Raw genomic sequence first — 25,716 nt, forward strand, 5'->3', positions numbered from 1 at the left:
AGAGAGGGATGTGTCTCCTGGGAATTGGGTCAGGATGGTCACCGAGGTCATTTAAGCAGCTGGGTGCTGATAAAGTTTAATTTGCTCTGCTCTTGTAGCACTAAACTGTGGGGATGTGCTGTGCTTGCCACTGCTCACAGAACATGTCCTCGTGGTTTGCAACAGTTCTCAGATGTATTAATTATCCTAAATTATTTTCTGAATTACTTTGTTGGTTCTCCCTGAATTAGCATGTGAGCAGCACTGATTCATCTTTGAAATTCCTGCTGCCTTGGTTATTCACACATAATCACCATGCTGCTCTGGGGTTTGATGGGATGATTTGTGTGGAGTAACCCACTCCACATGTGCCTGCAAGCTCCCATTTGTCATATATGCAGCATAAAAGTTATTTTCACAACCGGCTCCGATCACCAAGCCAAGCTCAGTTACAGCTCCAGCCTTTGTGGGAATTCAGCACAAGAATCATAAACGCAGTGAACTGAAAGAACGATGTTCCCAAGGAATACTTCTGCAGGACTTTTCCCATCCTTCAGTCGGCTTAAGCCATGGGTCAGAGTGGAATCAGTAGTCCCAAAGTAGAAAGCTTTCTGATTGTACTGCTATTTCCAGCCAGCCCACCAGGAAGAGCAGGAATCCTGGAGGACAGGAAGACTTTTTTTTTTTTCCTTTCCCTAAATAACTTATTTTGTTTTCTTTTGAATATGCAAGTTGTCTAAGCCCCATTCAGAAGATGTTCTCAATGCCAGGCAGCTGAATGGCTGTTCCCAGAGCCTGGGAGAGCAGCAAATGTCCCGTTAATTCATCCAGAAGGATTGCTCCTCTTTCATCTTATCAACGGCTCTTAAATATTAATGTGCCTTGGCGATCGCAGAATGAAAACAGACTGTTTGGGCTGACTTAAAGGGAGGTTCACAGGGTCACAAGAGGAGTCACAGACGCAGAAAAATGCCAGAAAGTCTGTTTGTGGAGCACACAAATATGCTAGGTTTGGTAGGTGGGGTGTGCAGCTGAGCTGCCAGGGGCGGGATGGCCGCAGGCCCGGCTGCCACATCCTCCTTTTGATCCCCTGCTGCTGGGGAAGGCTGAGCCCGCAGCCTCTGATCTCCGCTGCATCCCCTCCGGGCACAGCGCAGGCTCCTCCAGCCCCAGGGGCATTCTTCCCTCCTACCAGCTGATGAGAACTGTCGAGCCATGGCATTCCAGATCCCGCGTTCCCCCGGAGTGCTTCAGCCACTCCAATTAGGCTCTTAATCACAGGAATTAGACGTGGGAAAGGGGTGTTGATTCATCTCCTTCTCTCTTGTCCCAGTGCCCGGTCCATGCGCTGAAAAAAAAGGAGACTAGGGCCTGATTTCCCTCACAGGTCAGGGACTGACAGCCAGGAAAGGCCACTTGTAAATCCTCCATTTCCTAGACCAGGGAATGGCTCAAATTAACAGCTAGTCCTGTCCACATCTCCCAGGGGAGTCCACCCCCTCCTCTTGCAAGAGGAAATCCTCTTCTGTTAGCTGTGAGCTCATGCATTTCCACATACAGCCGTTCTCCCGAGGAATACCAACATGACACAAGTCAGAGATCTGGGAAGTGCCTCTTGGAGCTGGTGGGACCAAGAGCTGAGCATCCACCCAGCCTGCATCCCCGCCACCCTGAGAGCCTGCAGAGCTTCCCGGGGAACCCAGGCCACCGTGCAGCTCCTGTGCTCAGCATTCCTGGGATACTCCCTCTTCTTCCTGAGCCAGTAATGCCAGGCCTTGGCTAAAAGCTTGGAGCCGACCTTGTAACAGTAGCTCTGAGGACACAGAAATCCCACCCATGAGGAACAATTGCTGCACAGATGTCCCAAGTATGCAGGAAAGGAACTGGCCATAAAAAAAAAAAGCAATTTTAGGCTGGTTGAGATTATGAAACGCTTTTTTGTGTGTGTGCTTGCCCAACAGTCCTTTACTCCACTTCCCATAAAATAAACACACGTAACCCTTTACCCAAGGAGCCCTGAGCACATTCAGTCACGTTGCGTCCCCTTCTCTTTCCCTCTTCCACTGGGCAAATCTTTCCATAAAAGGGGAGCTAAATTGTGCTGGAGGGGGCTCCACCAGATGTGCACCATAAACTGAGCAGGGCTGTCACAGAAAGTGGCCAGCATGATCCAGAGCAGGGGCAGGACTGTCTGAGTTAAAGGGAAGTTCAGCATTTCCAATGCACTTGTTTTGAGAGGCCCTGCTGGAGATGGAGGTGTGTAAGAGCTGGTCCTTGCCCTGGCAAGCAGCTCACTGTTAGCATGGCCAGGGAGGCCACTGAGGGGGACACGGGACAGGCTGAGCACCCCATGGTTGCTGAGCTGCTCAGGGATCTGGACAGGTGAGCTGTGGGGGTCTGGCAGAGCTTCTGTGCTGTGCTTCACTTGGAGATGCCATCAGACACCCGCCAGTGCTTCTGCGTGTCTTGGAGAGCTCACACAGAGAAAGTTTGTGGTGAAGCTGAGGAGCCAAACCAGCTCCACAGCCCCGTCAGCAGTCTGACCCTTGGAATGATGTGCTCCAAGGTGCCAAATACATTCCCAGGACCCATTTGCCACCACCAGAACCTGCCATACCCTCTCCCCAAACTACCCAGTTTCATTTTCATGCAGGTCTTCCTTTTCCTATGAGTTTTTATTATTACATAACCACTCCCAAAACTCACCTTTCCCAATGCTAAAGTGGCAGCTTTCCTCTCCTTCCCCCCTTAGCCTTGCTCTCCCCACGTCTCTACTCCCTCTCCCTGCCAGTGGCTGGGTCTCACCTGGGGCAGGCTCCCACCTCTCCCCTGCACAGTGAAATGTTCCTTTCATCCAGCCTGCTCCTGGGAGGGAAGTCAGCCCTGGGAATAACTGCCCAACAACAAGCAGCCTGTGTCTTCCCAGGATGTGCTTACAAGTGCACTCCTGAAAATGGAAGTTCTGGATTGCTTTGGAGGGGAAAGGGGCTGGGGTTGAAGGGGGGGTGGAAGGGGGAGGGATGGTCTTTTCCCTTCCCTCAAGCCCCTGAAACACTGAGCTGCCTTTCAGTCTCTGCTTGTCTATAAAGTGTTCTGTAACCATGTGGGTTTGTCTTTCCTCTTAGGGAGAATTGGGAGCCCCAGGTCCTCCTGGAGTCCTTGGACTCATTGTAAGTACAAAAACAAATGGAGATCTGGCTTGTCGGGCTTTAACCCTTTCAACCTGCCTAACTACACGCAGATTTTCTTCTTCCTGTGAGCAGGATGACTGTTTGCATGGGGGAGGTGTGACATCTGGGGAGAGAGGGGGTTTCCTGGTGAACTGGGAGGTGGAGGAGGGCAAACCCTTTCCAAGCAAAAGGAAACAGATTAGAAGTCTGTTGTTAGTGTCTTTTTTTCATGATAACTTGCCCTTTTGATAGTGTTTGCCAGGGTATTTCTTCAAAGATGCAGCATTCCTTCCACGCCAGGATCTCTTAAAAAGCAAGTCCCCGTAAGCAGTGACCTCAGGGACACACAGTTCTTGTTCACTGGAGAGTCTGAGGGCAGGAACATCCTGTCCTCTGGGTAGACAGGAATTTTAAAAGCACTTTCCCCATCCCATCACTAATCCAGGTAATTTTACTCAGCCAAATTCCACCCTTCATTACACTTTTTCCCCAGCAGGAGATAAATGGCTGTAAGGATGGGTGGCAGCTCCTCCTCTGGAGCCATGCTGGGGGTTAGTGAATGCCCAGCTGAACACAGTATGGTTTATTTTTAGGTCTCAGCACTTGTTTTAGGTTATTCCCTTCCATGCACAAAAAATTGGTAGGCTCTGTTACTACTACAGCATTCTTTCATAATGATTCCTCCTCAGCTGTGACTAACCATGGAAACTTGACTTGCAAGGAATGGTTAAAACCTTCCCCTTTTGCCTTCCCATAGCTTAAATTACAGGAGGGTGTGTCAGCTTAGATCAAGGCCCCCATTGCAGCAGGCATTGCACAAACCCAGAAATCTTACATTCCTTGAAGGGAATCTGGTGGAACACCCATCTTGGAGATGGGGGATTGGGGCAGAGGTGGATTCACAGGAAGGTTTTCCATGGAACCACGACTTAGCTCTGCTTCCCCTCATTAGAGAAGATGTAAGTAGCTACTTTAGCCATAGCAGCAGAAAGGATGTGCTCCTGTTGAAAATCTGGAAGATGAAGATTGCTATTTAAAACAATGCCATTGAAGGCATCCTTGCTTTTGGAAAGATTTCTCTTTTCCTTGTTGCCGTTGTCTCACAGATCTTGTGTTTGTTAGAAAGTGTAAGGTCAGAGATGGCAAATGTGGTCATGATCCTTCCAGAGATGATGGAGTCAGAAGCTGCCTGCCCTCCCCTCCACACTGGCCCAGCCAGACTTCAAACTGAGATTCAGGTCAAGCTGAGTCAGATCTTGTGTCCGGGGTAACATGCATCTCCTGAATTCAGGCTGCTGAAGCATCTCTAGTGGGATAGACCGAGAGTGACCTCCTCCACCCTCCTGGGGAGAAGGGAGCACATCCACCCTGCCTTGTCCTCCCTGTGCAGGACAGCTCCAGCTGCTTCCCCAGGGTGTGTGTGCACACAGGGCCCACACTGCGGGCCATGGAGAAGGTGACACATGGCCCCCTTTCAGTCTCTTCCTTGCCATCTGCAGCCACCCCGGGGACCAGCCAGGCTCTGGCTGCCCCACACACCCTGCGGAGTTTGGTTCATGGTGTAAGAGAGGCTGAAGAGCAGAATTAGGTGTAACTAAAGCCTCTTGCTCTCCTAATTAACCATGTGGGCAGAGCTCTGAGTAAATGCATTTCTACAAGCAGCCTTTATGCTAGGAGGTATGAAAAGGGCTCTGTTGGGGTGGCTGCAGCCCAGCTCTCTCTGCGTGACCGCGGGCCCAGGGCTGCGGCTGGAGAATCGCTCCTTCAGGGAGCCTGCCCTGTTTATTTACACACTGAGGCCAGGCTGGTGCACCCTGTCACTGCCTCTCTTCATGGCAGGGAGCAGCCAGAGCCCATTTCAACACCAGCACTGAAGGGTTTCTGTTGTACATCACACGTGGGTGCCCACAGCAGCCAGAGCTCTGCCGTGCTCCTGTGTTAGACTGAGTCCCAGCACACAATGCCACGCTGACTTCTCACTGCAGCAGGATGAGACTCCTCTGTCCCCACCTCCTGCCTCGCCTCTCTTTTCTTTGAGTGCTGCATTTATTTAGGGGCTGTGTGCACATTGAAAGAGCCTTGACTCATGCCAGGATGCTGCTTCTGTTTAATCAGTAGTGCATTTCTTCAGGGATACTGAGACTGGATATCAGAGGAATTTCACACCACATGCAGGGATCTGTTGGGTTTGCACCTAATGACTGTGGTCATTTTCTTCCTCTCACTAGGGTGACATGGGCCCTGTTGGACCAATCGGCCATCCAGGACCAAAAGGATTAAAGGTGAGGGAATCTCTGAGCTTTTTGAGCTCTCATCCCTCCATAGCTGGGCTGAAGGTTGTTCTGTTCCTCCTTGGGGCAGAGGTGACAGTCCTGAGAGAAAGGATGGGCAGCAGAGGTGTTGAGCACAACATCCCTCGGGTGCTCTGCAGTGGGTGTAAGTCAGTGGAGAATTCCAGAATCATTTTCCCACATGAAGAATGTGTGATGGAGCACACTTGGGGAGCAGTCTGGCATTGGATCTTGAGACTGTGCCAGGCCAGTGCTGTGGGTGTGAGCCACCAGCCCCATCAGCAAACAGCAATGTCACAGACCTGAGCAAGTCTACACCATGGCTAAACCTCACTCTGAACTTTCTTTTGTTTCAGGGGCTGATGGGAAACCCTGGAGAACATGGACTGAAAGGTGATAAGGTGATCTGAATACTCCCTTATTGCACTGTGTTTTAATTTTGCATGTGAAACCCCCTTTCTAGTTTCTTGTTCAGCATCGTAGTGCTGGTTCCACCCTGGCCCTCTATACCCCATCACTCTCTCTCCATTTGCGACACTCTAGTTTTGATTTTTCATTCTTTGATATCTTCCCCATCTCCTTTTCCATGAAGGATAGCTAAGTGATGCTCAGATCCTCTTTGGAGCTCCCATCTCCCACTGATGATGACAGTAATGTACCATTACCTGGTGTTCCACTGCTTTTGTGTTGTTTACGTGATGGGGTGGGGAGGAGATGATCCAACACTGACAGTGACTTTGCATTAATGCATTTGGGGGAAAGATGTGGTGTGAAAAAGCAGCCCTGTATCAAACAAACCAGGCGGATCCCCTGGAAAAACTGTTGTGTGTTGGATACCTCTGCTCCTGCTCAAGGAGCCTCACCTCAGTTCAGCTTCCTACTGGGAGGAAATTGCCTTGTCCCAAACTGATATAAATCACTGTAGAAAAAGCAAAATGGAGAGGGGCCTTGATTGCAGTGATTTAGTGGTGCTGGCACAAAACCACACAACTTCAGCTAAATCAGCATGAAGCTGTGTGTGTAAATGTCTCACTGTCACGAGAACCCTCCTCCTACAGATATTCAGCTCTAGCATTTATTTAGTCTGAAGGAGTGGGAGGTGCAGTTATTTATTGCTGGCTCTGATTGCTCAGGAGGGCAGTGGAAAATGACCATTAAGTGTATTCTCCTCCTCCTGTCGGATGTTTTATTCTCCTCTTAGATGTTTGCTTTTAGAGAATGATTTAGCAGCCCAAAACTGCACAGGGGGGAAGTAGTGTCAAACCAGTGATTCAACTCTTCTCATGCTATAGCAGCTCTTTGCCAGGACTCCTGTGTCTGCAATTTCCATTTCTCCCTTGTGTTGCTTTCCCACTTCTGTTGAGAGCAATGACAAGGCAAGAGAAGGGCTTTTTCTTTAGAACAAGCTTTAGACATTGTAGCTGGTTTCTGGACTAATCCCCAGATCCTGGAGTCCGCAGACTCCTCCATCCACTCCTTGGGAGAAATGGTTAAATATCTTAAGAACCACCAAGATCTAAACCATTGTTTAGCAAAATTGACCTTCCTGGACAGTTCAGTCTCCATCACTTTATAGAAACTGCTCTGTTTATACCCTGTATTTCCCCAGCCACTGCTGTCACAGTGACCAAATGGTTTGTGGCTTTCTCTGGAGTTATTCTTACAATACTCCCAAATGCAGAATTATCCATCCTCCCAGCAATCCCACACTCCTGAGGTACAGGAAACATTTTCCTTCCCCCCATCAGCTGCTTCCCCCTGCAAGCTCCAGGCTGCAGGTCATCCTGCCTTCCTGGGTTGATGAAGATTTAATTGGATGTCTGCAGGCTCCTATTAATCCCATCTGTCTTGGTCACATCCAAAACACGTGGCCTCGTACAGGTTGGGTTTTTTGTAGCTGAGGAAAACTCCCTTCAGTCAGGTGGATGCTGGTAAAACCTGAGAACAATGACAAGGTGGCTGGATGGTTGTGTAGGCAGCAGGAATGTCACTGGATCTGCCACCTCAATCCACCTGGGGGAACGTCCTCACATCACACGGTCCAGGTGTGAACCAGAATAAGGGACAACATCTCACTCCTCCAGCTAAAATCACATCCTTTTATCTAGAAGCTAGACAGGCAGACCCAGATCATCCTTCTGTTTCCATTCCTGTGTTTTCATGGAGGCAAGGAGAGGGGAAAGAGAGGGTTGTATCTGCTTTTACAGGGAGAAGTGGAATTACTGTGTAACTCTGAAATCAAGAGCAGCCTTGAGAAGACCACGTGGGGTGATGAGTGCAGGGGAAAGGTGGAGGAAGCAGAGGAAATCCCAGCTACTTGTTCTCACAAAGGAGTTTTATGAATCAGGACATCTGTAACTTGTGGAGGACATGGCTCAGGCAAATACCTCTGGAGTTGTGTGGCGTTAGCTCCCTTTGCATTGCTAAGCAGGAAGTCTTGGGAACAGAGACTTCCAGTTGAGGAAAATTGAGGGGATTTTGCACAACAGCCTCCTCTGCATCCCACAGACAGCAAACACGTCCCACAGCTGTGCATTTGGTCCCTTCCCTTGTAGCCCCTCTCTGTGTTGGGTTACACGAGGCCTCGGGGTGTCTGAAGCTGCATTTCTTTTTATAGGTGAAACATGAAGCCCAGCAACATCCCATGAGCAGAGGCTGTTTGTAATTTCAGATGCTACATTCCTTTTCCTGCCCCGTGAACCAAGTCCTTGCAGGCCCATTTCGTCATCTCGGCATCACAGTTTTTAATAACAAACATGCCTGACCTCTTTCCTCTGTAATTTTCCCCTCATATTAAGGAAAAAGATCCCAGGTCCCAGTTGCAGGGCAGGTAAAAGGTGATGCCCCAGTGCTCAGTTCTGGTTTCAGAGATTGACAGCCATAGGTGGACTGTTCATGCCATGACATTTTGCTGTGCTATCACAGTAACATGTGAACATCTGGCGTGAAGTCCAGCTCAGGTTAAGAGATGAGTTTTGCTTCCCTGCCTCCTTCTTACCCTCTCTAATGCCCATCTCTCAGAGCTGTTTGAAAACTGGTTTCACTGTCATGCTCCACTTTTCCTAAAAGTTGGAAACAAAGGTTTGTCCCTGCATTTTGCTATGCTCAGGAAACTCTTTTATTTTAGTAGTTATTCCTTAGTGTCCAAGTATTTCTTCTGAAACAGCATTTCAATGGCCACTTGTACTCTCTGGGTAGAAAATTGCTTAATAAAAAATATGGTCTTTCTTCTTAGACCCTCAGAATTGATGATAAAGCCAAACCTCAGAGCCAACCTGTCACTTCCAGAAAAGCTGTTTTCATGCTGCCTTCAGTCACAGCCAGAATTAAGTAGATTTCAGTGTTTTAAGCTTTGGACTGCATAAAATAAGTAGAAAATTCAGAGAAGATGAGAGAAATCTGTGAAGGAGCTGGGTCACACAGTAGCTTTTTTGCCATTTCTGTTCTATCTAATACTTGGGTTTCTTCCGAACTGAAGCTGTGTAAAGAGCTGATTGTTTCCATTTTGCATTGCCAAAGGAAAAAAAACATGGAAAATAGTTCAGATGAAACAAAATGTTGGTTATTTGACTCAAATTAAAATATTTTACATTAAAAACCAAATGAGTAAAATCAATTTAACATTTTTAACAGCAACATTTTAATTTTGCTATGTAAAAGACTTTTGAAGATGGTTTTGAAGATGGTTCAGTGAAATGTTCCGGGAACATTTGCCAAAACATTTAAGCAAATTTAGCATGAATCCATGAAATGTTTCCATCATTGAATCTGCATAGTTCTTAATTTTTTTTTTCCTGAAAAAATAGTCTTTGAAAAGTTTTTACTAACTCAAACCTGAACCATCCACAATTTGATTATCCCCTGCATGTTACTGAAGTAGTTACAATGATTTCAGTTCTCTGACGGGTGAGAGTGGGTGGTTTTTCTGGAGTGAAGTGGACTTTCTCTGACATCTCTCTGTGGACTTTGGCTCTGTTGCAGGACTCCATATGTCTTCCATGTGGGCTATGTTTAAACATATAGCCCTGGAGTGGCTCATTCCCTTGCTGGGAAGCCAAGTTCATGGGACAGAGTTCCTCCAGCAGTTATTTTTGTTGGGTCTTGTCATTGTACCAAGTTATTGTAGTCATTCCTCCCTTGACTTCCCAAGCAGAATTTTCCTTTCTCTGCCCCATCATTGACTCATCCTTTGTTTAAGTAAATCACTGAATGCATGAAGCTGGAAGGGGCATCAGGAGGTGATTTGGTCCAGAGCTGCTCACAGCAGGGCTAAGAGCCAATGCAAGGTAGCCCACTGCTCCTTGGAAAACCTTCAGGGACATTGGGCTTCCACCCAGGGAGTCAGAATCTGTTATGTTGGTCCAACTAGGGGACAGACAGACAGCTTGGTGAGGAAATACTGTCAGTGATGGGCTCCCCATCCCAGTGAACACCAGCCAGCCCCTCCCAGGGAATCTCAGCTCAGAGATTGGCAGTGGGGTAGTATTAAAGCATTTCCAGAAGTTGCTCTTGTTTTCTTATGAAAGAGGATTGATGTTTGATGTCAGGACTAGGATAAGCTCACTGAAACCCTGAGGATTGTTTTCTTTTCTGTAGAGCCTTGTGAGAGAAAAGGTTCATTCATTGAAAACTGAACTCTTCTGTTCAGCTGAATTTAACACTTCACCACCATCACGGTTGCTGTTAGCCAGGGGAATGTGCTCTCTCTTCTTGCAGCCTCTATAGATACACAGTGCTGGGGAAACCCTGGGTTTTGCTCTCCTGCAGTTTCCTTCCTCACCTTAGAATCAAGCTGGGAAATACACACTTTGATCAGGGCTGTTGCTGCGTTCAATGTGATCTGCAGCTTGCCAGCAGTTCAGTCTGAGTGGAGCTGCTGTTGAGACTTTTGCTGTACCAAGCACCTTCTGAGCATCAACCTGGGCATTTTGGCTGTTGCTGTTGCCTGTTTTAACTCTCTGGTGATGTGTACCCAGGGTGATCAGGGAAGAGCAGGTGTTCCAGGAGACATTGGCTTCCAAGGAGACAAGGTAATTGTTTTTCTTTTCTCCATTGCTCATTTCCCTTTGCATAGCAGTGGCCACCAGTTATCTCAGCTCACCCACTAGGAGCTGGAATTAACTGCATCCTGCTGACAGGTTCCCCTGCTTGGATATTTGGGGTATGCTGTGCCTTTCTAAAATCCCCGTCAGAGTATGGATTTTATAGTTACTCATAGTAAAAGCAGTTCTGCAGGGGTTTTTGTAGGGGCTATGTCTCCTAGCAGAGGTTGGGAGCGATGGGATCGATGGGGATGTGTGTGAATGTGTGTGGTCCAGCGGCTGCAGACTCAGGAGATTTTGTCTGCTCAGTGCAGCAACTTAAACCCTGACCCAGGGAACCACTTAATGCTCTGTATAACTTCTGATCAAATGACTTCTCCCCTGTGATTTAATGTGATACTGACTGTGGCTGACAAATGTTGCACATAGCCCTGTGCTGGAGCCTGCGAGGCTCTGAGCCACAGCCAACTGCAGCAGCTCGTGTTCTCTGGGGCTGAATTCAGGGCTGTCTTCAGAACATCTCACTGACATTAGTGCAGCTGTCCCAGCTCCATGCAGGGCTGAGCTCAGCCTTCAGGAGATGCTCCTCATTCTGCAGCAAAGCTGGAGCCTGGGGAATTGGAATTTTTTTTTGATGCTTCATTATGTTCTGAAAAATATGTGTCTCTCTCAGGGCAGCCAGGGTTTGCCTGGGGTCCCTGGGGCACGAGGGAAGGCAGGCCCCCTGGTAAGTAACCAAGCACCCTCTGCTTCCTCACCTCCCTTTCTAAGGTTCTGTGCCCAGCTGGAAAGACAGCTTGGCAGGGGTGTGCTGTTCTAAACAGGAAACCTGACAGCCAGGAGCCAGCTCACTTTTCCCCATGTTTTTCCAATTTCTGCAGGGAAAAGTCGGTGACAAAGGACCAGTTGGGTTTCCAGGACCACCTGGCCCTGAGGTATGTCCCACCACCTCCTTCTCACATCCTTCCAGCCTAGGGCTTCACTTCTCTACTGGGATATGAGGGCACATGTGTGGAGATGGGGTAAAAAGAATCAAGATGGGTTCGTGACCCATTCTACATCTCATGTAGATGAGATCCTGTTTTTTCCTTCCCCTTTTCTGTCATAGATAAAACGAAGGCGTTTTTTTCAGTTTTTCCCCCTCAAAACACCACTTAAAGTAGAAAATCCTCTTCTTTCCCTTACCAAAAAAAGGTCACAGTGACACCTTAGATGCAGGATGAGCTTCCCCCAGCACACCATCATTTTTCTCTTTCCTAAGTGACCAGACAAGGTCTGTAAGATGCTGGAGAGCCACTTCCAGCACAACTGATGTCTGTTTTCCCCTCATCAGCCTTCTGGTAGTTGGAAGGGCTCTCAGCTGAGTGCTGCCACTTAGCAATCGTTCCTCTTTGTTGCTATTGGAAGTAGGCACGGATTCCTTTGTTTCCTCCTCGATGGGTGGGTGGGAAGGAGCCCTGCCAGGCTGCCGGCAGCTAATGAGGGTGTCAGCACCTTTCCTAATTCCTCGCCTGCTTCCCTTTGTCGCCGAGGCTGCAGCTCCTTTCTGGAAGCACAGAGGTTATGAGCTGGCTCAGAAAGGTTAATTAAAACCCAAATCGCTGCTTTTAGCTGTGTGATGACAGGGAGACCCTCGCTGCAATAAATCTTGTAAGAAGATGGACCTAAAGGGAGTTGCTGGGAAAGGCTGCTCTTCCATCCAACTGCTGGTGCTGCTCCTTTGTGTCCCATTCCCTCCCAAAGCCATGGTGACCCTCACATGCACACTGCCAGCATGTAACACATCTTGTCCCTTAGCTTCTAACTAAGCCTCTCACAGAGGCTGACACTGCCGGCAGAATTCTGCCTTTGCACCCTGACTGCTCCTCATTTTCTCCAGGGCTTCCCAGGTGACATTGGCCCACCAGGAGAAAACGGTCCTGAAGGTCTGAAGGTGAGTGGAGCAGAGACTGCAGCTCTGTGTGGGGTTGGAAGCAGCCAGGGAAAACAAAGTAGTGGGAAGGGGGGAAGAGAGAAAACCCAGGAGATTCCTAAAGATTGTCCTGGCCAGCATCTCAGCTTGGTCTGTTTGGCTTGAGGTGCCTCCAAGTGCAGCATTTTCTTTTCTTCAGATTTTTTTCTGTAACAAAATTGACATTGGATAATGTCCCATGGCTGTGAAAGAGACTTTCTCATTTTAATTGCCCTTCTGAGCTTACGTTTCTATTTTCTGAGTGTCTTTTCCTTTGGCTATTTCTCAGGGAAAGCCAGGAGCACGAGGTTTACCTGGGCCAAGAGGACTGCCTGGACAAGAGGTGAGTGTCCTCAGCTCAAAAGGGGTTTGATTTAAAGAACAATGCTGAATTTTCTAAATTAATGCAAAATAATGGTGAAATGGTGTTTGTGGTTTAAAATGCTCTGGTCCCTCTGAATTTGGAAGCAGATGCTTATACTGAGTGATCAGAGACCTGCAGAAGAGGAGCTTCCTCTGAGCTGTGTGATCTCCAAGGCCTGTGATCTCTGTTTCCAGTCACTGCTGCTATCTGCTGACCCTAAATTCTGCCTTGGCTTTGCTTTTAAAGCCTGTTCCCCCACCCCCAGATGGGTGTTAGAGCCCTTTTCCCTGCACATCCCCTTGCACAGACATGCCCTGGCCTGGCATCTGCTTTCTGCTCCTTTTAAGTGTGTTCCTTTTCAACCATGAGACCTGCAGACTCTGCTCTCTCACACAGAGAAACATCCATCTGTAAAAAGAGAAGGAAATGGGAATTGCTGCTCTGCAGAAATTCTTTTGCCCAGCACCTGAGAGCTTTCACTCACTGCTTCACCTCAGAACCTGAAGCATCATATCGCTGGCAGTCGTTAGGAAGGGAACAATTGTCACTGATTTAGTTGTACATTATGGGAGCAGCAGAGAATGTCTGGGTTCCCGTTTATCCTCTTGTAACTGCAGTGACATTGGTGTAATTTCCTCTCACTCAGGCCAGTGTAAGCTGTTTGTCCAGAGTCACGAGACGTTGTGTAAATAATACTGAGCACATGCATGGGCAGGAGCTCGTTTTAATAGCACTAATAATTCTTAACTTTTTCTGGGAACTCTTCTGCTTGTTCTCTAAATGGGATTAATGCAAATTAGCTCATTTATTTGCAGTGAAATAAGGGGGGAAAAAAAAATATTCCAGCCAAAATACAAAGGGAATCGAAGCCCTGCATTCCAGGTTCAGGCAGGCGTGACCAAGCTGCCTTCAATTTGCTCTAGTTAGTGAGTGCAAAAGTAAGCCCAAAGACATGGACATGGAGTTTGGTGTGAGCTGTGCTGCAGGACTCAGAGTGTGCAGCAGAGCACAGCACTGTGCTCTTACCACTGTGGTCACCCAGGGCACTGGGTCATGGCTCTGAATTACATCCCTCTGGAAATGTGGCATATTGTGGGCGGCTTGTCTGAGCCCTTGGAGCTGGGTTCCTGACCCCCAGTCCCACCCTCAGCCTGCCAGTGCCCCTTCATTACCACGGCTGACCACCGAAACGAGAGCAGCCAGGCTGGGGCTGCCAAGGGCGCTTTTAATTTCTCTCTTGGCAGTTGGTTTTAGACACTTGAGATAATTTTTGTGAAGCTTAATTGAAGGTCTCTTAGAAACTGTAGATCTGATCCTATCACATTAGAAATTGGTGTGGAGCCAAGGGAGAGGAGCGAGTCCAATTGCTGTGTGAGATTTTGTGATGGCTCCATTCTGCAGCATGTGTAGTCCCAGCTGAAAGCAAAAGGGAAACGTTCATACAGTTGCCAAGTGGTTCTGTGGGAAATTTTGGAACATGATTTTTGGGGGGAAGGGAGAGAAAGGGAACTCTATAGCATTCACATCCCTGCCAAATCAAATGAAGCAGAGTTATGGCAGCATGTCCAGGGTACCCTAGTGGCCAAATCCAGCTCATCATAGACCAAATCAACTGGTGTTCCCTTGGTCAGAGTTTGGATGGCTTTTACTGGCAGGACTTGACTCGAGATCGTTTTTTCCTGAGAAACCTCAGAGGCTGCTCTAAGATAGAGAAGGGCTCAGCTGTTAAAATGTGACAGCTGAACACACAGCCTGTGTTTAACTGCTGCTCATACTGCAGGCATTTCATTCTTGCTGCATGGTGAGTCCAAATTTTGTCACTACTTTGCCTTTTATTTTCATTTCTTTCCACCTCAGGGAGATGAAGGCCCCTTAGGACCACCAGGAGTCCCTGGTCCAGAGGTAGGTTTCATTCATTTATTCACTCAGCTATTACCAGCTCTGATGACCTTGCAATGGAATTGTAGTTAAATTCTCATAAAGCTTCCACCCTCCTGGTTTGGGAAGTTAATCTGCCCTGATATGAATTATTGTCTTGTCCAGGGCTTGATTGATTGCTTGATCCAGGATGGCTGAAAGTCCAGGAAGTGTCTTGCACAGGGTGTTGAGTTTATGACTTTCCTCAATTCTCAAACCTTGAAAAAACCTCTAATGGTTAAACAGTCCATCCTCAAGATAAATTACATTGATTGGAAACCATCTCCATAACCAGGCCTTGTGTTTTTTCTTTGATTTATAGTATTTTTCAATGAGTAGAGGAAAAAGAAAAAAAAAAAAAAAAAGACTGGACAGCCAGAGAGAGTCCTTTTGACCTCTGTGATGTATCACAGAAACACAGTTAGAAGAAGCAAAAAGAATATTACCATATCTGTGAGCTTGCCAGCTCAGGATTTTGTAATGGGTCTGTACATAATTGTCACCTCAGGATAGTAAAATATCCCAAAATTTGGTAAAAGGTGGATCAGAAAATGAATGTTTTATCTTTATCTTTTATTTTACAAGCATGTAAGCAGCACCTGTGAGCAAAGCAGCTGCAAGCTTTTGATGTTTATGGTTTTTCCATGTATTTCAGGGTCGATCTGGTCGGAAGGGATTTCCAGGAACACCTGGTCCCAACGGTCCAAAGGTAAGAAAAGAGTTTGTTCCTGATCAGGAAAGCAGTGGGTAGAAGGGAGGAAACGAAGAAGAAAATGTCTTTTCTCACCTTTACCACTCTCCCAAGTATTCATTCCAGAGAGAACAAGAGTACTGAGGGTTCCTCTTTTTCTCAGAATTTTTGGGGTCTCAGCTTCTGCTTCTTTCTTCAAAAAGAATGATGGTGCATTTTTTAAGCTATTATAAACAAATGTGTTCCTCTTTTGATATTAACCAACTTCTCCCTCCATCATCACTTCATTTTCTATTGCTTCTCCATGGTTTTGTTCTAAAACAATGCGCATCATTCCTATCTTTGCTGCCTAATTATCAGCAGGAGCCATCCCAGGGCAATGCACTCCACAAACCCACACGCGAAAGGAAAGAGAAAACCCAACAAAAACAACCTCTTCAAACAGTGAATAGCAAAAATGTGGTCTGGCAGCACATCTGGAGTATCTGCCTACTGAGAAAATACAGCTGCTGTCCTGGAGACACTGCTGGTTACTGGTGAGCCTGGCCCCTGGATGGCCCATCCAGGGCACTCCAACTGCCTCCACGTGCTGCCCTGATCCCTGCTGGGTGTGCAATCCTTCTCTTTCTGCTTTGTCCTTCACCCCTCATCATTTTCATGCTCTGAACTCCTTCTTCCTGCACTGGGATTTATCTCGCATAGGTTCTTGCTGTGGTTTTCCTGTGGATGCTCCGTGTGACAGTAACGTGTGCCTGTCTGAGGTTTTCTAACAGCAGTCAGGTTGCAGCATTGCCTGGGAATATTTGGGCTGTCTTTTCTTCTTATGCTTTGTAAAATTTTGGGATAAAGTAACCAGGACTAGGCTGGGCCTATGCCACAAGGCAATAAATATCTTATGTTTCCGTGTGGTTCTCTGAAGGTTATTTTACTACAGCAGGACCAGCTTTTGGGGCATTTCACTCCAGAGCACCATTTGCTCCATGTTTGTGTCAGTAGTGTTTCTTACTTTGGATAAGTAAGAAAGTTCTTTCTTCCTCCAGTGGTTTTGTAAGATGTTGTTTCTCACAGATTTCCCTGATTCACACTTTGCAGCCCAAATAATGGGTATGCAAAGAGCCAGGTTGTGCCCAGGGTCTGGCTGGCAGCACCCAGTAACCCCTGTGTGCTTGTCTCCTTGTCCTGCAGGGTGAGCCAGGAAACCGTGGCCGACCAGGGAAAGTTGGTGAGCAGGTAAATTCCTTATTTTCCTTGTCTCCTTGATGATCTCCTCTGTACAACGTGTCCTGGGTGCCCAGAGTGCAGGCAGAGGGAAGTGGCCAGGGACTTCTGGCCACCTCAAAACTGCCCACAGCCCTGGTGCTCCAGGTTCCAATGTAGGTTTTAAGGATAGGATTCTCTGCCTTGGGTGCTGTGTTGCTTTCACTTCCCCTAAATTTTCTGTGGAGTAGAGGAGATATCAGCTGAAGAAACCAGACCCTGGGGAAGAGAGACACTGAGCTGCATTTTGTTGTAATTCCATGGAGAACGTTCTGTTGGCATAACCCAGGACATGCATTATCCCTGTAGGCTTTGGGGGAACCACAGGCATCAAGGAAAAAGCAGCAATTGTTCCCACATCTCTGTGATTGAAACCAACAAACTTGTCCACCAACAACCCTGAAAGTGAAGCCACAGAGCCTCCAACAAATTCTGTGTGTTCCTGCATGACCACACCAAACTGGCTGTGGCAGCTGGCCCTGGCACTGCGGGTGCTGCTTCTCACCACTGCTGTCCTTCCCAACACTTTCCCTGCAGGATGGTCAGCACGCTTGGTTTGCTTTGGTTTAGCTTGTCAGCCTCTCTGGCTCTTCTTTGGGTCATTTCTTCCAAGGGTTTCTGACTAAGCAAGTCTGCAAAAGTCAAGGTGGATCCCTTTCAGTACCAGCAGTCTGATACCAGCCTCTGCATATATCAAAGGTGGTCACTTCTCTTTGGAAATTAGAGCCATTTCTGAGTTGTGGTTGTTAATTTGCTCCTTGAAGAGCAACTACTGAAGGAGCAAAGTTGTTCCCCACGTCTGATCTCCACTTGCAGCTTTATCAGATTCTGCACGATCTCAGGCAACACTTCCCCATGCTTTGTGCCTCAGTTTCCCCTTCTGTGGAAGGTGTGAGACAGCCCTGAGCAGAGGGCTAAGCTCAGTGCCTCCTGTTCTGAAGTGGCACCTGTGGATACTGGTAAAAATGAATATTTGGAAGTGCTTTGAGATCCTTAACCAGACATTGTCCTTGAAGGGCAAAGCATCATTAGGATTATTATTCTTTAACTTCCCTCAGGACTGACCTTGGATGAGAACTGTAGGCACTGTTCATCGAAAAGAAAACACAGCTGGCCTCTGCTGACACTGAAACCAGCACAGTGGTAGGAAAGCTGCCTGTGTTATTCTTAGTCAATTAGTCTCTGTCTAGAAATATCACCCAGAAAATTTCCATTTCTGAACCAGTCAAGTAATTAGAACAAAAATGTCCCACCAGAGTAGTGAGAAATAACCTCCTCTCCCCTCACATCTCCACTGAACAATGCTGGAGCGTTGGGGTTTCCTTCCTCCCTCCACTTAAACATCAGCAGTTGGTGTTGGGGCTGGGTTGGATTTTTGCAGAGCCCTGAGAGGATGGGCCTGGGCCCTTGGCACTGAAGACATCATCACCTCACCCTGTTTTCTCTCGTGGAGACCCTGATGTTTTCTATTCCACAGTAAGGGTGGTCACACTTCTCAATCCTGCTGCTCTGCCTGACAAATGGTTTCTCTCAGAGTAGAAAATCTCAGCATAACAGCATGAGAAGAGATCAGCCATCCATCTCATTGGAGATTTCTTCCCTTTCTTAGGGACATCTGTTTAGGAAAACACGGGAGTTTCTGTGAGGTTTCCGGTGATACTTGAGCTCTCATTGAAAAATGAGGTTTTAAGCCACAGGGCAGTCCCTGATGCATTGTTTTTCCATTGCAAGGACACAGGCTCGGGAAGATCATTCATGAGATGCTTGTTGTCTCCATGTGCTGGAAGGATTCCAGCTGCCAGGCGCCCCAGTACCCTGGAAATGTCTGGGTTAACCCTTCCTTGCCTGTAGATGGAGTCAGAAGGATATGAAGAGGAATATGAGGCCTCTGGCCAGGGAAAGCACCAGCCTTCCTGTCCCTGAGCTGGGAACGCACAGCAGGAGAATGTCACCAAAATGTCCATATTGAAGGTCAGAGAGCCCTGTGGGAGTAGCAACAGCCTGCAGCAGGCAGGAAGGTGCTGCCACCCCGGGGACCCCCTGCTTGGCACTAGAAAATCCCAGTGAAGAGTTGTGCCAGCTGAAAGAGGCTTCAACTGCCTTATGTCCTCACTGGGATTGGGATGTCCTGTCATAGCAGGAGCAGCTGTTTGAGTCCCTTCCCCTGGACAAGAAGTGACAGCCCTGCTCACTCACGGGGCTGTGTCAGGGTCAGCCACGTACCCATCGCTCTGTGCTGGGAAGGGCAGCCAAGGCCCTTCTCTTATCCTTTAAGGTCAAAATTTGTTGTCTCAATATAAGTATTCTAAGATAATTTGTCAAAGGACAATGGCACCATCTCCTTCATGTCTTTCCCCTTCCAAAGAAGAGGGGCTGTAAAGTCAGGTTACAGGTGGGGACGTCCTGATTGTCTTGGCCAAGGTCAAGAGGGTCACCAAGAACAGAGCAGGGAACTGCACTGGTGTTTCCCACATGGTAGCACTGCTCCTTTCCAACCCTTCACCTTCTCCTCCAGGGCGTCTCTGATCTCCAGACATCTCGGTCAGGGATTTTCAGGCACTGTGGTGTTCAGAGCCTCTTTGCACATCTCCACCTTCCCTTCCCTCACTCCCCAGGATGGTGGAAGCCCAACACAGCACCAGGGCCGGGCTGAGCCCGGTGCACAGAGGGTTAAAGCACATGGCTGTTCTTTGCGGGTCAGAGCGTCCTCCTTTAAACTGCGATATTTACTGTTTTACTTTCCCTTTCTTTCATCTGAATGGGAGGATTGTACATTTACTCCCTCCCATCCTTTGTCCCTGGTTTGTTTTGTTTTGAGTTCTAGCGAACCAGTAACACAGAAAGGCCGCGATCGGTTCCCGCTGGGAGCGACCAGCGGGCCCGTCCCTGGGAGACCCTGCTCACGCTGTTCCTCTCAAATGGGCTCTGATTTATGCAAGGCTTCAGTGCTGACTTGCTCTCTGTTGATGGAGCCAAGAGGGGGGGCTTAATTATGACAGGGCTGGACAATAAATGGGGAAAGCGAGACAGGAGTTAGGAATTACAACCCACCAGTCCCCCCTCCTTTCCTTGCCCCCTCCACAAGCCCCCAGCAACTTTTTAACAATCTCCATCCCTTTTCCGCCATGCCCTTGGCTGGGGAATACAGCAGACTGAATCATGAGCGACATGCTGAACTCCTGTCTAATATAAATGTTTTACATTCTTTCCTGTATAGTGTGGGCCTTTATCCGGGCAGCCACTGCTGCTGGGACTTCACGTGCATCATTACACACACTGCCCAGAGCCCTGTTTGATGCAGGCCCTCTTTTCAACCCTGGGAACCTGAGAAAAATATGTTGTGCCACAGCCATTTTAGTGTAATAACCACAATTCGTGTCTGCTTTGATTAAATATTTGCCATTGGCAGCTCTTCTGGTTCTTAAAACCTAAATCTTTCTGTCTTAAAACCTAAATCTCCTTGCCTTTAGTGTCTATCCCATTTTGGCCAGTGAAGAACATCATTACCCAATCTTCCCCTGTTTTTTCTTATACTCCTGATAAATTACTGAGATTTATTTGGCGTAGACATATCTATCTCGATTTGTGTCTGCTTGCAGACACAGCAATGTCGGTTAATTTAGCCCAGAGCAGACAGTGCTGGCTGCAAGCACTGCAGAGCTACTGTGCTGGAAACTACAAGGCCCCAGCTCTGCATCTCACGTTCACACCATGGGATGCTCCTCTCACGTGGGAAGCAGTGACATCTTCCCCTGTGCAGTACCACAGTGCACCAGCACAGGCAGAATTTTCCCTGGGTTTGGGCTGAAATGTTGGCTGTGCTCCCCTTCCATCCCAGCTGTGCAGCAGGACCAGTGTTGGCCATGCCAGCAGCTTTCTGCACAAGCTGCCATAACAAGCAGCACATCTGTGACAGCAAGGGGGATCTCAGGAGGGTGTTGGGGGCTCTTGGTGTGCTCTGATCCCTGCAAACCCCCCTGCAAAGCACCAGCAGGCCAGCTTGGGAAGCATCACCAGTACGCCTGGCTTCAGGACCCAGCTTCCTGAGAGGCTTTTTAGGGTGGATGCTGCCACGGAGAGGGGGTCTGAAGATTGGCCTTCAAGCCTGAGCTTGGATATGCAGGAACCCTTGGAAGGGAGTTTGAAACAGTCTTGTTCTGAATGGGGCCAACACTTTCTGCAGAGCAGGGATCCCTCTTCTGCAGGAACCGCCCTAAGGAGCCAGAAATTTCTTAAAGGCCATATTCCCAGGAGAGAGAAAATGAGTTCTGTGGTTTTCCAAGAAATTGGAAATGAACAAGAGATGTATTCTTTCTTCCTTTTTTGTCTATTTTTGCCTAGCAATGCATTTCCCTGTTGCATCTCATTGCTTTGCCATTCTCTGCCATAACATTTGCCTTCTTCGTGGCCTTGGGCTACTGGAAAAATTCAGAAACTGGATGCAGTTGTGTACCTGCACTTCTGTCTAATTGAAAGGACAATTGATCCAGCAGCCTTCAGCAATGCCACCCAGTGGCAACCTTGCATAGGCAGATGTTGCAGAGTTTTCTGCTCTCCAGTTGACTCCTGCACTGGGCAGCCTGTGCTGAGTCCAGCTCTGCTTGCCACGGGTGTCTGGTGTGTGCAGCCTGGCCACGATGACAATCTTGTGCTCCAGGACTGCCTCAGCTTCTGACACAAAGGCCATTTCAAAGCAAAGATCACTTCAGAAAGGTTGGTGACACCCCTAGAGGATAGTGGAGCTTTTCTGTTTGTAGCTGTCATCCCATGGCTAATTGGTATTTCCATCATGGCACAGAGGAGACATCTGCCTGCAGTGGCAGAGGGGACAGTCCCTTGCATCTCCAGAGCCAGAAACCACTGGAGGTGGTAGGGAGCTTGCTTTATCTTAATTCTCAGGAATCTTCTCTTGAGATTGCATCTGTTTCCATCTTCCTAATTAAAAGCAGTTCTGTTTGCCTCTTCGTTATCCTGAACATTGTTAAACCCTGAGCTTAGACTGGGGGTTTGTTCCAAGATGGTTTCTGAGTAGTGTGCGAGATCCACTGCCCTGCTGGCCTCTCTGGCTGCAGGAACCTTTATTTCCTACTGGCATCCCACCAGCACAACACTATCCAGGGCAAAATTAGTCTGCACAAAGGGCTGAGGCAGCTTGGATTAACCCAGAAGAAGCCTACCCAGCTGCTAAAATGATGGTAAGTCTCTGTCTCTGTGCAACCCAGGAGCTCCTGGGGAAGCTGTTTTGGGGAAAGCTCACAGAACAAAGCCACGCTGTGGACTCAGCCTTCCTTCCTTCACTCGTCCACTGTGCTGTGTGTTGTGGTTCTTGCAGATCCTCGTGCTGCTGTTCCAGCTGGCCCCTAAAGCAGAACCAGCTGTGGAGTTAGACATTCCCATGGCCGGGAGCAACTCCATCCGCTCTGGTAGCCAGTAGGAATTACTGAGCATTATACGAGGGATGCTGGGCTATTGCAGCCAGCAAGGTGGACCAAAGGAACTGTTTACTTTCTCAGCAAATAAAAACTGAAAATTAGCTGTGCTCTTCTCTTTCCTCAGGGTCTAATGGGTTTCATTGGTCCGGTGGGGGAGCCTGGAATAGCAGGAGAAAAGGTAGGATTGCTTGCAATGAAATTGTTGTTGTAATTTTTGCAGGATAGGGAGGCTGGGGAGGCAGAAGGGTTGTGGAGATTTAATTTGTGATGTGAGTGCAACACCCAGCTGGGAATGAAGCACGTCCAGGGTGTCTGAGCTAGACTAGGACCAGGCCAAAATCATCCACTTCTCATTCAAGAATTAACATGCGCTGTCCTCCAGGGAGATGCTGTCAAATATTCTTTGAAATATTAACTTTCCTCATTCATAATGTGCCAGGCAGTTTGTATTTAACAGTCAGCTCTGGTTTTTATGGGAATGAGGGATCCATCGGCCCTGTTTGCTGGTCATGGGAGGAGTCCATGGGATTGAGGTTACAGATTACTGCAGAGGTGTCCTCTGGGTTGCCAGGGGGGTCACGCAGGACCAGGGCTGAGCCTGCATTGAACAGGAGGTCTCAGCAATTTCTCAGGTATACAAGAGTGCAGCCATCCATCTGAGCAAAGGCTGCTCCAAATATTTCCCTTTTTATCTGGTGAGGACCATCCCATCTGGCTGCCCCTGGTTGCTTTGGGCACATTCAGGGCTGGTGCCCTCTTGTGTACACTACAGACACAAACCTCTTCCAGGGGAATAAAAAGAGCTTTATTTCACATAAAAATGTAAAAGGACGTTAATTTGTTTTCTATTAGAGTGTAAACTTTTATTCAGAGGCAGCTCCCAAAGACAAATCATCTGTGTCACTCATTGTATCTCACTCGCACGCTGCTGGTTTTCACTGGTGGTTTAATTATTCACAGTGCAGCCGTAAAGATAGCGAGGAGCATAAAACGATGCATTCCACACATCAGTGCTCTCTTTCTCACTTTTATTGCTTCAAGCCCTGTCCTCTGGGTAATGATGTAAAGACTCTGTGACAGTTATACTGTGTTTGCTGCAGATCCATTTTATTGTCTGTCCACAGCAGTCTTTGGAAAGGCCTTTCTATCCTGTGGGCCCCGGTGGGGCAGTAGCAGAATCAGTCTCAGTCCAAGCTGTCAAGGCTCACAAGAGCTAAAAAGACTGACATGATGTGGGCTGTGTTTTAGAGAAGGAAAACAGAAGAATAAAGAGGGATGTGTCCAGGGTGGTTACACAGAAAATTGGTGCCTGAGTGAGCTGTCTCATTGGCAGCTGCAGCCCTGAACTGAATGAAGAATAAGGTGTTTGCCACGCAGGAGACACAGGAAGATCTTTTCCTCCATTCCATTAAGTTTACATTTGTCCCTGAGCCTTCCATGCCAAAGCCTTGACCACATGAAGTATCCTCAACTTCCAGATCAGCTCTGTAATGTGATGATGTTACATCTGTGTCAAGGCAAGCCCAGGCTGTCCTTTGGAAATCCTCAGCACAGCTGGGATTTCCATCAGGCTTCTCTACCAGGACAAATTTAGGGATGACAGAAATAGCTATCATCAAATCAAAACCTCAACCAGGCCTCCAGTTGGCATAGTATCCTACAGCTTACTACGCTCTTGTGAGCTAAATGAAGTGGGAAATATGCTTTCATTAGACATAGCTGAGTCAGCAATCTCCATCCTGAGAGCTGCAAAAGTTAAGACTGAAGCCAGTAGAATCCAAAGACTATCAAAGAGAACAATACAGTTAATACACACTTAATAAAATCCATCCATTCAGGGAGAAAAAAATCCGTACATTGGTTTACAAGGGCCAACTGGTGACAACACAAACTCTGGGGTTTGTTTTTAATAAGCTCCTTAGAGCCCAGAAAATATTTCCCCTTACACTTTTTGCTGTTGGAAGGTAGGTCAGATTTTGGGCGTAAACTAATTGGCAGCATTTGCTAAATCCTCCTTCCTCATCCCCCTGAGCATACAAACCCAACACACCTAATTCCCAGTGCACCCCTGGGGCTGGAGGGAGACTGCAGGCAGTTGTGTGGGAACTGCCACCATCTCCCAAAGGAGCTGTAGATGTCCCATCACTGAAGCCACACCTTCATGTCACCTCACATCAGCAGGTTGTGGTGGTGCTGGTGGGTCTTGACCCTCTTGTCTCCTACCTTTGGGTCAAAGACATGTTCATGGAAAGTGGGATGGTCTGCAGGAGGGGATAAGGAAGACTTTTGCAATGAATAAGTGATGTTTTGGTACATTAAGTTCTTAACTGCTTATTTTAGAAGGGATCCTGTCTTTAGGGTGGGCCGGGGAGTCATCCAGCTCCGAGCCCCTCATAAATCAGACCTCCAGGTCATTGTTGCTGGCTCTGTGGTCTCATTATGAGCCACAGGACAAAGAGTGCCCCCAAAATGCCCACAGTCTCTTCTGAAAGTACCAGGCAGCATCTCTGGTTTTTTTCCAGCTTGATTCCCTGCTCTCAGCAGGGCCTGGTGACAACAAACTTCAAACCCATGGCTCTCAAAATGCCAGCACATGTAGGGATTGTGATACTGCAGAACAGGCATGTCATGCCTTGGGTGGGAGGGGCTGGAGATTTCCTTGGGTTTAGTCCTAGCACCATTTGGAATTGAAGGTGATGGGCCTGTTTCCTTCATACCTTGGTGCTTTTGATGGCAAGAGTAAAGTCCCCTCTCTTGGGATGTGGAGGATTAGTTAATTCCTGCAATTCTTCCATTACTCTGATGAGATGGATGGGAAGAGAGTAATACTGGAAGCATTTCTGGTAGAAAGCTGATGGCATAGACATGAATTTGTGGATTTTTTTTTAGTTGTTTCATTGCTCTAGATCACTCTTCCCTATGTCTCTCTCCTAGGGTGACCGTGGCCCAGTGGGACCCCCAGGCCCTCCAGGAGTCAAGGGGTCGATGGTAAGGAGTAAGTCTGCATTCTCTCACTCTTGCTGCCACCTCTCTGTCTCTGTCCTAGCCAAGGGTGCAGCTTCTCCTGTCTTTTAGTTTCATGACAACAGCTGCAATTTCTTCCCCTGTCCGTGGGGATGGGAATGGGCATTTGAGTGGATATTGAGGTGTAGCCTCTTCCCAGCAGCTGAGTCCAGCAGTTTTCACTTCACTGGGGTTTCAGGTATGTTCTGTGGCTCCATCAGCTGAGGGTCTGCTGTGTCGAGTGGAGACAGCCAGGAGCTGAAGGACTGCCTGTACCCAAGCATTCTGGCTCTGGAACAGACAGTGCCCACCAACCAGGATCTGTCCAAACTGACCAGGGCAACTGGAAATGCTTGGACAGCACAGTCACTGTGCCTTGCTGTGCTCTGCCTGTCTGGGAACTATGTTTAGGAATTTAAGAGTGGGGATCTCAGCTGGATCTTGTCTTGCTCTGACACTTGTTTCCTGTCTACCATAGTACAAGACCCAAAGATATATTTTCATATTAATTCAGCCCATTCACTTCTGGGCTGTTCAGAAAATCTTGCTGCTGATATCGCTGGCCGGGTTGGAGCTGGGCTAGTGACAGCCTGGCCATTTCCTCCTGACCCTGAGCAAT

General features: G+C 47.9%; 1 protein-coding gene across 2 annotated transcripts in view; it reads left to right on the top strand.

Annotated features, from left to right (window-relative positions):
* LOC119709083 (collagen alpha-1(XXVII) chain-like) overlaps positions 1–25,716 on the top strand; it is a 144,007-nt gene that overhangs the window by 65,496 nt on the left and 52,795 nt on the right. For both annotated transcript variants that reach the window (XM_038156411.1, XM_038156410.1), the window contains exons 15-27: positions 3,105–3,149; positions 5,378–5,431; positions 5,797–5,841; positions 10,417–10,470; positions 11,156–11,209; positions 11,364–11,417; positions 12,362–12,415; positions 12,723–12,776; positions 14,655–14,699; positions 15,370–15,423; positions 16,591–16,635; positions 22,219–22,272; positions 25,029–25,082. In XM_038156411.1, the coding sequence (XP_038012339.1) occupies positions 3,105–3,149; positions 5,378–5,431; positions 5,797–5,841; positions 10,417–10,470; positions 11,156–11,209; positions 11,364–11,417; positions 12,362–12,415; positions 12,723–12,776; positions 14,655–14,699; positions 15,370–15,423; positions 16,591–16,635; positions 22,219–22,272; positions 25,029–25,082 (666 nt within the window). The remainder of the gene's footprint in view (positions 1–3,104; positions 3,150–5,377; positions 5,432–5,796; positions 5,842–10,416; positions 10,471–11,155; positions 11,210–11,363; positions 11,418–12,361; positions 12,416–12,722; positions 12,777–14,654; positions 14,700–15,369; positions 15,424–16,590; positions 16,636–22,218; positions 22,273–25,028; positions 25,083–25,716) is intronic.

This window comes from Motacilla alba, chromosome 17, assembly GCF_015832195.1.
Source record: "Motacilla alba alba isolate MOTALB_02 chromosome 17, Motacilla_alba_V1.0_pri, whole genome shotgun sequence".
NCBI classification, from domain to species: Eukaryota; Metazoa; Chordata; class Aves; order Passeriformes; family Motacillidae; genus Motacilla; species Motacilla alba.